Raw genomic sequence first — 14692 nt, forward strand, 5'->3', positions numbered from 1 at the left:
AATGCTGGTCGAAGAAGTCCGCTTTCCTAGATTCTCTCTCAGATCTCAGAAAGTAGCATTTACTAAATCACGAGCCCTTACAAGTTGCTCTGCCACAAGAGATTTTTTATTCTTTGCGCAAGATACATTTTCACATCGACTGTAACATAGTAGCAACGGAAAATCAGTGAATGTTCAAAAACACATAGGCCATTGTGACAATTGGAAAGTGTCACTTTCGCCACACGACCGGTCGCACTAAAAGGACATCGGTTACTACACTCGACTATACTATTTATTGCTGTAATATAAATCTGTAACTCACAGGATCTCAGAACCATAGTGTAGTTAGGCTAGTAAGGCGTTCAGCCGATGGGATAAAAATCTCGCTCATATCAGAGCATGTAACTGATTGAATTAATGGCAGTCCGAAGTTCGCCAAAAAACATAAAAAATTTAAAAAAGCGGCTGTGGTTGTATTGTTCTTGATCTTGAAATCAAGGTTATAATGTAAATATGTATGTAATATCGAAAATATGTGAACTGCAATAAATAATAACATCATAACATAACAGTATATGAAAAGATACTACCTTGATATTTTTGTGTATATTATTTACCTTTCAAATAGGCTTCCAATATAGCAATAGATATCCAATCTCTAAAATCCAAAAGAAAATTACCTAAATTTAAAAATAAATCTCGTCTTGGATCCGAATGGGCGAATGAAATGGGACCTTTGACTTTGTCAGTCGGCCAAATTTTGCCAGTACGAACATTTTCCAATTGCATTTTAGATTCCTATTGGGAACAATATGATCTTATTCTTGATAATGATCGATGATATCAATAAGTATATAGCTTGGTCTTTGTCCACCTATCACCAAAATATAAGGCCATTAGCGCACCTCTTGGTGATAAAGAATAATGGCAAACTAGTGGGGTTTAGGTATTGACACCCGAATCACGTCCGTTGGTCGGGCCAACCTGCGCCAGCGCATCTCAGTGTGTGTCCGTGGTGACCGCGACAAGATCACCGTGTACCATGCGGCTGTCGTGAGCGAAATTCCAAATACGAATTCCCAAGTTTCGAACATTTTTCCCGCGTAATTTTTATTCTTTATTTTTGCTGCCAACATGTGGAAGTGTCCTTTAATTTTAGTGCTTGTGGTCGCAACTTTCTCTCAGGTTTGTGTCATCTTCATACTTTCCATTATATACTTGTATTTTTTTATTTCTTCTAAAAGATTTCTCTTATGATAACAAGACTTTGTACAAATCATTACCAGTGAAGTGCGTAGGTACTCCAAATACTTGGCACTTGAACTACTTACGATAAGTTTGTTGCTTCCGTTAGAAATATTTTAACAATCTATTCGGATTTTGCTCTTTCCAATGTCAGTGTAAATTATGTAAATATATCAAACTACATGAGTTAACTAAGTCTAGCAAATTTTAACCAAGAACAAGGATATGTACAGGCACGTAGCGTACCAAAATAGTTAAGTTACTTACCTTTCCATCCATCAATTTGCTTTGTATTAATACAAGACAGAAGGAAAAATATAGGTCAAAAGACCACGAAGATGAAGTCACAGGATCTATCAGATATCCCAACGGCTGGATATGCGGGTCGGGGTAGTTCTGAATCAAGCTTCTGAATTACTGGCTACAACTGTTGGACAAGAATATTTTGATTCACAATCCTCAAATGTGTTGGAACGATTACGGAAAAGAAGTCTAGAGTTTTCAAACTTGGACATTGTTGGTTTTTTATTTACTACATTGCTCGGGGGCTGTCTACCGCTTTCGCCTGCGATTATTTTGAATCCCTATCGCTACAAATTCTCAAATATATCAACTATAGAAAAGCAAACATCGCACAATAATTCGCAGGCATGATGTAGGCGGTTGTTTTTACGTTTAATAAGATCTAGTCACATAGACCTATGAGTGATAGAATGAAACAAAGTAAGTATGTCTCATTACCTATTTCCAGAGAAACATGTCGGTTTCGCCAAGATCTTTACTATTAGTCCGTTCATAAACCGCATCATTTTTGAAGCCATCAGAATTTATTTTATCATTGAAATAGTTACATTCCCAGGACGATAATGATGAAGTAAACGACACTCGCTTCGTTTTCACCTAAAACTTGTTTTCTATCGTCCTATCAGTAATCGCATCGTTTTCCATTAGCTATTCCCAAACCAACCAATCATTAACGTTAACATTTCCAGGGGGATGAGGTTCGCGATGCTCGCGGAGTATTCACCAAGAACTTCTTCGGCGGTGTATGGGGAAACCGGCCACCGCTCATGGAGCTTAACCAGCCCAAGACCACGTGCACATGCAGTTTGTATTTCTTTGCATTTTATGAAGATTAAAAAAAAATCGTTCGATTTCAAATAAGTACAAAATCTCTGCCATATTCAGGTAACTAAATCGTTATAATGCCAAAATTCATCAAAACAGAAATACATCCTGCTGATTCTGTATCATTCTGCAGCCGAATGCAGAATACATAAATTGAGCTGAAGTGGACTTGTACCACTTATAAGCCATGTCCCATTCCTCCGTTGTGATCTGTCAATGCGGAAAACGAATGGAGATTCGACGTATGTAAACGCATGTCAGTATCACAAACATCGGATTACAACCGAGCCGCCACGTACTGCGTCGTCGCAACGGAGCACGACTGAGCAATGGGGCAAGGCTCTAACCACTTAGATATACACACATAGCACTTATAAATTACTACTTATTTCAGAATGATTTTTTTAGACACTTTGCTCAAACGGGCTAATCAATGAAAATAAATTACAGTCTAACATAGCAATACGAGTACAAGATATATTGCTATGTTAGACAGTTCCTCTAGATACCTATTTCAAAATTAATGTCTGGTAATCTAAATCTGTAAGTAATATCGAAATGTACCTACTGTCGAATTATTATATACTCGGCTATCATGAAATTTACATTGCTTGCATGGTGCTTGTAAAGAAAATTTAAACAGTTCAGAAAAGCTAATATATATCAGGGGTTCTAGAAGACTTAATTCCGAAAGATAAATAGGCGATATTACTTTTCAGAATGTGGTGAGAGGAACGAAGCGTCCCGCATCGTGGGCGGGTTTGAAGCAGGGAACAACGAGTTCCCGTGGATGGCGCGGCTGACCTACTTCAAGAGGTTCTACTGCGGCGGCATGCTCATCAACGACCGATACGTGCTTACTGCCGCTCATTGCGTTAAAGGGTAATAGAAATTATCTTTGTTAAATTAAGAAAATATTACTTAGATAAATTCCCTTACAAGAGAATCCTCATGCGACATTTCACTATTTCCACTTAACGAATAAACAATGAAAAATGAGTTTCGCAATACCAACGCGTTTGAATTGGGGATCAATGAGTTCCCGTGGATGGCGCGGCCGACCACTTCAAGTTCTGCTGCGGCGGCATGTTCATAAACGACTGATACGTTTAAAGGGTAATATAAATTATATTCATTAAATAAAAAAGAGTACTTAGATAAATTTCCACGTAATTTATAGCACAACATATCTTTCCGCACTTCTTCGGGTTCACTCCTATTGCGAGGGCCAGGCTTGTTCTGATTGTGTCATTAAGACCAATAAAATTACTAAATTTCCAAATTGATTTCTCCAAATGGATCAACATTAAGGTTAATCGAAGCAAAATGATGAAACTCTTTTATTTCAAATAAACAATAACAATGCAAGGCATTGACTTCTAACACGAAAACCAGGTTAATGACAAATTGGTAATCAACATCATGTTATAAAGTTAAAACATAGTTTAGTTTTTTTTTATCCAGTGATAATAAGCCATTTAAAATTAATGACTGCATATGTGATTTTTATTTGATCCGTAACTAATGTTGAACTTAAAAGAGGTATTTTAAAAACACATTCATTCTTCTTTTAAAGGAGAACTATCTTAACAAATCCTTAAGAAATCCTTAGGGACCACACGCCAAAGTAATCCATGTGTTAAGGAAATGCACCATTTTTATGCTCCAGCAATTTATTAGTTTAAGCCGAGAGAGAGATGCGAAAAGGTGGCTATGCAACTTTTATAACTCATGTTGATGTCGATATTGAACGACAAAATAAGAATGACATATTTAAAACCAAAATTAATGTCGTGTGAATCAAAAAAATAGATGTCACCATAAATCTGTGGCACGGGTCCGATAACCCTTGGATCGGCAAACAAGACGAAAATAAAGTGGCTGTGAGAATTTGTGAATTCCAATCAGTAGCAATAAGTACGTTCACCTTGGAACCGGCCCAGGCTCCAAATTTTGAGTTCATTATCCTCTCCAAATGTCGTTTATGGCGATTGGCGCCTGCGCCTGCCTGCCTTGCGCCCGAATTCTGTTTACGTCAACTACGGGGAAAAATATTTTTGGAAGGTACTAAACTTTTTTATTGAGGCAATGTTCAAATTTAATAGGGGTACAAAACGAACCTACCTAATTATAATTTATCAAAGTAGAATGTTCATTTTAAAATATTTACTAATAACCTAAATCATAACTGATATATTTAGGTAATAATGTAAATAATGATCAAGTTTTCATAAAAAAGAAATACACTACATTTAATAGATAATTAAGTATGTAATTACTTACTGCAAAAACAAATATAGGCCGATTAACTATCTAAACATTTCAGTTTCACTAGGCAGTCTAGTGTCGGAAAAAATCAATTTGAATTTGACTACTAGTAAGTTTTGGTACAGTAGGTAGACAGACAGTGAAAGACAAATATTATGCAATTTTACGAGAACAATGCTAATTCTAGTCAATTCAATTAATGCAACGTACCTATACAGTGAAAGCGTCAATGCGCCATTAACAGAAGATTCACTGCGGTCACAAAAACATGTCACTTTCGCCTAATGCCGCCACGAACTTGACTTTATTTATATCTATTGTATTGAGATCTCACAGCTCTTAAACAACTTTATTGCCTCATAAAACTACATGCTATAAACTGATTCAACTTTGAATTAACTTTATGGCATCTTTTTGCTATCGATTTACTCTATCAATGTGTAACCAAAATCCATATTATTAAAACCAATCAATTCTAAATCATAATGTTTAGTATATTCAAAAGCTATCCTTATAAACATCCAAAACAAAGCAAATTTTCAGATATGCGTATTTTGAATTCGCGTATTTGAATCGAATTGCTGGTTTTTATACTAGTTCCTGGAACTAATAAGGTTATTAAATATGTGACTTAATGTTTGTTCGATTCTGTCCACCCTCAGCTTCATGTGGTTCATGATCAAGGTGACTTTCGGGGAGCACAACCGCTGCAACTCCACCACGCGGCCAGAGACTAGATTCGCTCTCCGCGCCATCGCCAACAAGTTCACCCTGAGCAACTTTGACAATGACATTGCTTTGCTGAGACTTAATGAGAGGGTGCCCATCTCTGACGCCATCAAGCCAATCTGTTTGCCCAGCAATAACCGTAAGTTCACTTGTGTTTGCTATCGAGCTTATTCAACATGCGTAAATCGAATCAGAATATGCAAAATTGTGTTATGAGTGAGCAATTTGTTCCTGTTGCATTTTGTCCAGTGACTCAGCAACACATTGAAGTATGTACAATTTCAGAAGAGCTATACGTAGGCGTGAAGGCCCTAGCCGCCGGGTGGGGCACTCTTACGGAGGAAGGCAAGCCGTCGTGCACGCTGCAGGAGGTGGAGGTGCCCGTGATGAGCAACCAGCAGTGCCGCAGCACCAAGTACACCAACAACATGATCACCGACAACATGCTGTGCGCTGGATACCCTGATACGGGGAAAAAGGATTCTTGTCAGGTCAGACATTTTTGGCTTTCTAAATCTTATTTGCTGCAAGGATGCGTGGATGTGGGTGTATGGATATTTCACACAAAATTAGCTGCCGGCAAACATACTACTAAGATGCAGGCGTCGATGATAGCCCACTTAATATTTAACGCCATATGAAACAATTCGGTAAATAAAAGAATACTAATTAATAATTAAATATATACCTATGATAAAAGTGTATTGTATTTATTACATGAATATTACATAATATGAAGTTGTAAATTAATAAAGCTCATTTTTAGTATTGTATTTATTTTGCGGGCCATTATTGACGTCTCTCTTTCTAAGCCGCCTAAAGGCCTCTGACAAGACTTTTACGAGTGCCGCCATCTAGTGGCTCATTGTTACTAAACAATACATCTAATATTGCTTTAAGCAGAACCTCTGAAGAATATAGAGGAAGATATAATGCAGTTCATAATTATAGTAATATAACCCGCATTTGCCTGAAAAACTAGAATATAGAGTATTTTGAAAACAGAATACGAGAGACGTTATTATAAAAAATAGCTTAGAGTTTTTGCTCCAGTCAATTAAGTTAACTTTCTTTTGGTATAACTCAAAAAAAGTAAAGAATAAAATGCTTTAAACACCGTTTCATTTTTCAGGGCGACAGCGGCGGCCCACTTATCGCGGAGAGAAAGTTCGACACCCGCTACGAACTAATAGGTAATTATAAAATGAAATATCACAAACAGAAATCGTATAATTATATTAAGCTATATATAAATTTAATATCTATTTTGAACCAATTTCATACAAAATTCTTAGTTCAGGTTTTTACTAAATCAACCCAGATTTAACAGAAAAAAAAATTAGACTATCTTGACACGACTGACTAATACCTTAATAATATCAGATCATGGATGTAGTAAGTACATGCTACTAATTCCATGTACCAATATTGAATAAAAAAATAGTTTAATAAAAGAGTTTCTACTTAAGTAAACTTATATAAAAATAGTTTATTACCACAGATAAAAGGAATATATTTATTATGAATAGACGAACTTTAAAAAAATAGTATAACAACATTTCTTTATTTCTCACAATAAAAATGTGAGAAAAGGCAATTTTATGCCTATCTATGTTTATATTGGTTTACATTATTTTTTTGTAGTAACTGGTGCTTGTACTAAGGTTTAATAACGGTGTTACAAGTCACCAGGCCCCACCTCTCCGAGGTAGAGTAAAATTTATGGGAATTTGGGTTTTAGGTATCAGACAACTTCTTCGCTCTCATGGAAATTTAGGATTATTTATTCTGGATAGTCTTCCTCATGAATCGGACTAGTAGTTGCAGAGACTAGCGTCCAACCAAACACACATATCTTTATTGTATCGGTTAAAAACAAAGGTATGAATACCATTACAATCGCTTCATTGTCGCACACGTGTGACAATTTGACACGTGGGTACTTTCTCGTTACATAATACATAACATTAATACATAATTCATCAGGTAATTTGAATCGTTTATACAACGATACGATTTCTCTCAATTGGGTTGCTTTAAATATGTGTATTATGTAAAGTGACTCATAGAATTTATAGCTTTAACAACACTTACTGAATCTAATTTAAGGAATTATTATTGGTACATATTGTGTTAATGATACTTACAAAAGGTTTGTTTTCATTTGCTTGACCAATAAATTGAAAGCCGAAAATTTCAAATCGCATTTCATATCATTACCATTACCCACACACCGTACAAAATCGCATTAAAATAGTCATAATGAGCCGAATCTTCAAAAATTAAAAAACACGACTGCGTCCTCTATAAATTCTCCATCTCCATAGCTTACCTATTCTATTCATTCTTACAGGTATATTTAATACAGTAGAAAAGCAATCAATTATTTACATTACATAGATATAACTTATGATATAAACGGCAAACTTTGTAAATTCACACAGAATACTATCTACTAGTCTATCCTTTCATTTAACGACATTTAGTTACATTTTTTCAAAAAAGGAATGAAGTTGCATAGATATTTTTGTGATCACCTTTCAAAACCCTTAATTTTGATACTTCTCATCCATTTACATGTGTCCGAATTTTATTTTTCAACTTACATTAATCCACCATATTGATTTCATATAGTAAGGAATCTAATGATATCTCACATAACGTTATCTGATAAGGCGTTTGAGAATTATAGTGGACTAAAAATGCTCACATACACACAACAATGAACCCTAATAGTAACAGTAAATTTTGAAGTTCACTTTAATTTGTGCGGAAAAACGCGAAATACGCCATTTTGTCTAAACGTCAGCGGCGGGGCGGTCCGTAGGTGGTTAAAATCAACGTCAAAGTGCAACACACCCTAAGTAAAAATGTTTTTAATATTCTCTATATAATCTCACATATGTGATTGTATAATACTTAGGGAGACTTATGTAGGCAGGGCTTTTATTACAGTTCTCCAGAGCTCTCCTGTTTCGAAGCAAGTTTACGGCAAACTTTTACTGAGTTTCCTTGCAGGAGTGGTGTCATGGGGCAACGGCTGCGCCCGGCCCGGGTACCCAGGGGTCTACACCAGGGTCACCAACTACTTGGACTGGATCAAGGAGAACACCAAGGATGCTTGTTACTGCAACGAATAGAACTACCATTGACGATCGTTATAGTTTTTAAACGAGTTGTTTAACGAGTTGTTTATTTAAACGATTTGTTGACGTTGATGCCAGCCACTATTAGGTTTTGCTAGTTGATTACAACTTTATATATATGTATGTATATTGTATACAAATATAGCAGACACAGAAGCTGCTAAGCTTCGTTCGCCTCTCTGGCATGGTGATTCCATTCTTGTGTCTTTGAAAAAACTTCATTTGTTCATAAGGTTCACATTAGCAATGTGTTAGTTAAATAACTAATATTTTCCGTAGATTTTATTCAAATTAAAATGATAAAATCACCTCGTTTGCAACAAGAGTAATATGATGTGATCTTAATATTACATTCTCATTATAGTATTACGCATTTATAATTGTAAGGAGTATCGTGTAAGGAGATCTACAGGGGTTATTTTGAATTACTTTATATTAGCAAAGTATTGTTTTGCCATATTTTGATGAATTAAATTAATATACTTACACTGTAAAAATGCCTATTTAAATTATTTATTAATTATTTTATAGCGAAATTGTGTATAAAATATTGTATCATTTATTTGGTCTTCCTAAAGTCATAAAGGTAACGAAATACATGAAAATGTTCATTTTGTCCCGGTTTTTGATATCGATCATCGTATCATAGAAAATCAGTTTAGCTACTAAGTAACTAACTTTTGTTAAACAACAGTAAATAACTTTTGTTATACCAATAAATCTAAGTATCTCTATGTAGTTTTTGTTTTAATTTTCTTTTTCCCAGTAAACCATAGTACAACACAAAGAAAAAAATAATGCAGTTGACAGTAGTGTTAAGATAATACAAGATAATATGTTGTAGCGGTGGTGTTGTAATGGTTAAGAAGAATGGTTAAGCCAGTGGATCGAAAGGTCACAGGTTCGAATCCTACTCGTGCCACAGAGTTTGTATACCGATTTGACTCATGTATAGTACTTTTCATCAACCACCACTTGCTTCCGGTGAAGGAAAACATCGCGAGGAAACCTGCACACTGGTTGATTAATATTAACTTGTGTGTAAAATGGAGAAGACAATGGCAAACCATTCCATTAATAATGCCAAAAAAGTTGTTGTGTGTGTTTCATTCCACGTAATGACCACGACCCTCAGCCATGAGGAATATGACTATGAAGATATTGTATTTCATAATATACCTAATCGTGAAATGAGTGTATAAAAATCATAATTTCAATTTCGGAAATATTTTTATTTTGTAAAACGTGGCCATGAAAATAGAGATGAAAAGAGAAGAGCTACAAACACTTTTTGGTGGTTTTCACAAAACATGCGCGTTTTCGTATCAACAATATATAATTAGAGTCCTTGCATAATTATTATTTAAGGACAGAATTTTATTTAACTCATTCAATGATATTTCTGAGAAAAATAAGAGGAATTACATTACTACTTAGCTTCTTTAAATTATTGACGATCGAAATTAATCACACAAGACATAGTAATAATGACTATGTGAGTGATACGTTTTGTCGCTATATGCTTCAAACCAAATTTCGCACGAAGATAAAATAATTAAACAGAAAACTTTTCATCTTTCGTGTAAATTGGGGGTATAATTTGGATGACAATATAATTTTCGAAACTTAAGTACTAATCAAAACAAACGAATTTGAAAAGGATGGTTCAGATAATTTTTACTTTGAGTAAAGAAGAATAGGATACAAAATCAATCGATGATTAGTCGCTATGCATACATGTGGAGTTCATTGATCTGCAGGTCATTGCCAAATATTACGGGCATACAGCCTCCATTGGGCCTCTAAAATGTTGCTTTTTGTATGTTAGCTAAAGTAAAAGGGTTTAAAAAAAAATCTATTATCATTGTCGTGTATAGGTTACATTTATATTTTCCTTTTAGTTTGTATAGAACTAGATTTAAATATTTACTAATTATGCATGTAATAAAACTAAGTGGGCTATGTCTGGCTATGTATGTATTTATCTGATAGAAGCCAAAACAATTATTTTTTTAATTTCTGTCTGTCTGTTTGTTCGCGCATTGCGCTAAAACTACTAGATGAAATTCGATGCGGCTTTAACAGTTGCATAACGAAAGGTCTACCTTAAAATCTGATATAGGTTTCATCACGATATGTTGCTTATAACTTGAGATATCCATAATAATAAGTAAGCAGACGCACGAAATGAACGCGGGCGAAGCTTCATAGGTATTTAAGTAGAAGCAAGTTTTATATTTAAGTATGTACTGAAGTAACTCAATATCTGTAGCATTTTTGAGGCAACAGGTTCTGGTATATCTTTGGAAATTCCGAATGTTGTATTTATGAAAAGATACTTACTTTAGTTGAAAACGAAATATTGCGAACTTGTGTCATACCTGAATTTGTTCTTATATACTGTACTTATTTTAAACTTTATATATTCATGCAACATTTTAGTAGTTCACTGACCATAAAGTACCATTGGATTTAAGACATGAGTTAGTGTTTCGAAAACATTGAACCTCATACACATGAACTTTCTTCGAGCAGTAAGTTCATTTAAGTTACGAAAAATATTAAATAATGTGGTTTTATTATGTGTGCCTAGTTTTATATGTGCCTATTGGATTAGCTAATAATGTAAGTAATGTTATTTTTGCTTGCTACGAGTATCTGTGTATTTCTTGAAATATTGTGTAGTTTTGTTTATTCCTTAGTAAATTTTAATCTATTAAATATTAATCAATTTAATTTATTAAATAGTAATAATTATTATTTAAAATAATTTATTCTGAATTAAACGTTAATAATTCTTTAAGTTCTAGATGAATTTAAGAAATGGTCACAGCAAGGTAAGTGTAATGAATGCGTCGGCAATAAAATAATCCGCAAAATTTAAATTGTCATCTGTTTTAGGATAGATTGCAGATATCACAGGGGTCAATAAGAAGTCCACCGCACATTGACTATTTCGCTGAAAGACAGCGGCCTAATTGTCAAAATTGCGGTGAGAATCTTTTGAAGTATGATGATTGAAACGGATTTTTTATATGATTGTCTTTCTGGTCTTGCTATTTACCTAAGTATTTTATGATTTTTATAAACTTCACTGTCGGCAGGATGCGGCGAAAGGAACGAAGAGCTCAGGATAGTCGGTGGGCTGGACTCCGAAGTGAATGCTTTCCCCTGGCTGGCGCGGCTGATCTACCATAAGTCGTTCGGGTGCGGCGCTTCTCTCATTAACGACAAATACGTGGTGTCTGCTGCACACTGCGTAATTGGGTATGTTGCAAACTACTTCTATTAATTGAAGGATGGAAGTGAATATTTGGTTTTGAACATGTTGTGTGTTCGGGATTATCTTCAATCGTCCTTGTATCATTCAAAGATTAGGTTTGTACGCATCAGTCAACTCTGGCATTACGCATATTCTTACGAACAATCTTTGCGAAAGTTTACGTTTTCGTTTGATCGACTTTGGCATCCGTTTTGAATATTAGAACAGTTCATATTTGGCATAGAACAATAATTTATTTCTTAATGTTTTTCCACTTCCAGATTCATGTGGTTCATGTTCCGCGTGACTCTGGGTGAGCACAGCCGCTGCGACACTTCAACTAGACCAGAGACGCGCTACGTGGTGAAGGTCATCGCCCATGAGTTCTCTCTGAAGACCTTGATGAACGACATCTCTTTACTGAGGCTCAACGAACCAGTCACTTATTCCCATGCTGTGAGGCCAGTGTGCTTGCCGAAGAGCTCTTGTAAGTACAATCAAACCCAAGTTAAGTCAACATGCATTTTATACAATGGTGATAGGGGCAAATTTGCAATAATTTTGGACAGGTGATATGCAGCTGTTGACGGAATTTACTTGTTATTTTTCTAATTTCTATCAAAAACTTGCTTTAACCATGGATTTTGAAGTAGCTGCAACATTTCCTTTACAATTAAGGTAGTCTAAAAATTTGAATCGTGACTAATAATTAATAATACATGTTTTCATTGATTTTAAATTCTTGCAACAGAAACATTTAGCACTACAATCTTATTTTAATATTTGGTATATCTTACGTGGATAGGATAGGCATCATCTTAGGCATCAAATTCTTTAACAGGATTCTAGTCTATTTGTTTTATTGCTTAAATTAATTTGAGGAAAACAATTATTATAAATTATGTCCAGGGAACGCACTAATTAAAAACTGCATTCGCAGCAGGATTACCTTGCTTTATTGATCAATAAAAATTTAAGGCTCGGAATTTTTTGTTTTGGCAATACAACTTATTTGCATTAAAAGAGGGTCAGGTGGGAATATCGAAATTTTTATGGCTTCGATCGTAGATTTAAATAATTTTTAATTTGTATATTACAGTCAAGGACTACGTTGGTACCACAGCCGTGGTGGCTGGTTGGGGCGCCACCGCGGAGACGGGCAAGTGGTCGTGCACCTTAATGGAGGCGGAACTTCCAGTGTTAAGCAACAACGACTGCAAACACAACACCAACTACAACGAGTCCAAGATTCAGGACGTCATGATGTGTGCTGGTTTCCCTGCCACCGCGCACAAAGACGCTTGTACTGTAAGCATTTTTCGCATTTTGTATTGACGATCATCTAGTTAGTGGTCAACTTACTTTGGGGCTAGCTCAATCTGTGTGATTTGTCCGTATATATTTATATTTATTTATTTAATGTTTCTGTCCTTATTGTAGTAAAAGTAAGTATAGACAGATTGAGTTAGCCCCAAAGTAAGTTCGAGGCTTGTGTTATGGGATACTAATTCAGATACTTAATCCTTTAATACTTCTTATATTTTATAACAAATTCATATATAGATAAACATCCAAGACCCGGGCCTATCAGACAAAGATCATTTTCCATCATGACCCGACCGGGAATGGAACCCTTTTCCACTGCGCCACGGAGGTCGTCGAAATTATCTATTTTTATTACGTCATCTATATATTATTTAATTATTATTTTACCATTTCAGGGAGACAGTGGCGGCCCGTTGGTGACTGAAAATGAAAATCATTCTTACGACTTGATAGGTAAGTAGGTACTAAACGATAATGTGTTGTTTCGCTATGAATTAGGACCACTCCATAACCTTCCATGTACTATGTAAAGTGAGGCCACTAAGTAACAGATAGCCTTAGCAGCTGATAGGCAACAAAAGCATTCCCATTTGGGGTTGAATTTAGGCACGCAGTTGGTTGTAAAATACAGCCGAAACTTTAAGATTTCGAGGTTTATTTATTACGCTGACCTCAGGTTTTATAGCATCATCCCGAATGCAACCGAGAACATGCCAAGATGAGAGGGCGAGATTAGTGCCTAATAGATATTGATCAAATCTTTATACGTATAAAGATTTGATCAATATTTGAAGGGAAAAACTTCAGTGGAAATAATTCAACGATACATGCTAAATTTTAATGGTTCTGATATATATGCACACACATGCTTTTTAACTAATTTTGAAATTAATATTGAGATGGCAGTCTCGATAGCTGAGTAGTTAAGAGCACTATCGCGGATAGACAGGGGCGTGGGTAGAATTCCCGCTCCATCCCAGATAATTTTTCATCTCATTATTATTTTCGAAATAATTATAATTATTTTTAATCCTCGACGCAAAAAGAGGGGTGTTATAAGTTTAACGTGTCTGTCTGTGTATCTGTCTGTGGCGTCGTAGCTCCCAAATGGATGAACCGATTTTTATTTAGTTTTTTTGTGTCATAGGTAATTTTATCCCGAGTGTTCTCAGCCATGTTTCATGAAAATCAATTCAGCCGTTCAAAAGTTGTAGCGAAATAAATATTGAAAGTCGGGGTTTTTTTTTAATTTGTCTATCAAAAAAACTTGTTTGTGCAGGTGTCGTGTCCTGGGGCTATGGCTGTGCCAGAAAGGGTTACCCTGGAGTCTACACTAGGGTCACCATGTACCTAGACTGGATCAGAGAAAACACATTCGATGGATGTTATTGCAAATATTGACACTAAACGGTGTCAAATATTGACACCGTTTATATGGCTTTGAAGTGTCTTGCCAGTGATATTAATCTTAGCAGTTCAATCCGAGGGATTCGATTTTTTTTCATAAAATGAAAATTTCAGAATAAAATAATAATAAAAATCATATTTGTTTGTCTTCTACAGATTCATATTGAGCATCTTTGAATGCCGCCATAACGTACTTAAT

General features: G+C 35.2%; 1 protein-coding gene across 1 annotated transcript; it reads left to right on the forward strand.

The window, feature by feature from the left end:
- The first annotated feature begins 935 nt into the window (after positions 1 to 935).
- Positions 936 to 14586, forward strand: LOC128672683 (transmembrane protease serine 9-like). Its single transcript, XM_053749979.2, has 14 exons — positions 936 to 1167; positions 2220 to 2334; positions 3075 to 3237; positions 5286 to 5491; positions 5638 to 5843; positions 6485 to 6545; positions 8371 to 8490; positions 11092 to 11123; positions 11400 to 11490; positions 11603 to 11765; positions 12042 to 12247; positions 12860 to 13068; positions 13482 to 13539; positions 14366 to 14586. The coding sequence occupies exons 1-14, from the start codon at positions 1117 to 1119 to the stop codon at positions 14485 to 14487; spliced, it is 1803 nt and encodes a 600-aa protein (XP_053605954.1). The 5' UTR covers positions 936 to 1116; the 3' UTR covers positions 14488 to 14586.
- The last annotated feature ends 106 nt before the right edge of the window (positions 14587 to 14692 follow it).

Source organism: Plodia interpunctella, chromosome 9 (assembly GCF_027563975.2).
Source record: "Plodia interpunctella isolate USDA-ARS_2022_Savannah chromosome 9, ilPloInte3.2, whole genome shotgun sequence".
NCBI lineage: Eukaryota > Metazoa > Arthropoda > Insecta > Lepidoptera > Pyralidae > Plodia > Plodia interpunctella.

What these genes read in the sequence shown, in the direction of transcription:
- LOC128672683 (XM_053749979.2), top strand. Translation starts at nt 1,117, where the DNA reads ATGTGGAAGTGTCCTTTAATTTTAGTGCTTGTGGTCGCAACTTTCTCT. An exon ending in TGGTCGCAACTTTCTCTCAG is followed by an intron (nt 1,168 to 2,219) that starts GTTTGTGTCATC and finishes TAACATTTCCAG; the next exon opens with GGGGATGAGGTTCGCGATGC. An exon ending in CACCCGCTACGAACTAATAG is followed by an intron (nt 6,546 to 8,370) that starts GTAATTATAAAA and finishes GTTTCCTTGCAG; the next exon opens with GAGTGGTGTCATGGGGCAAC.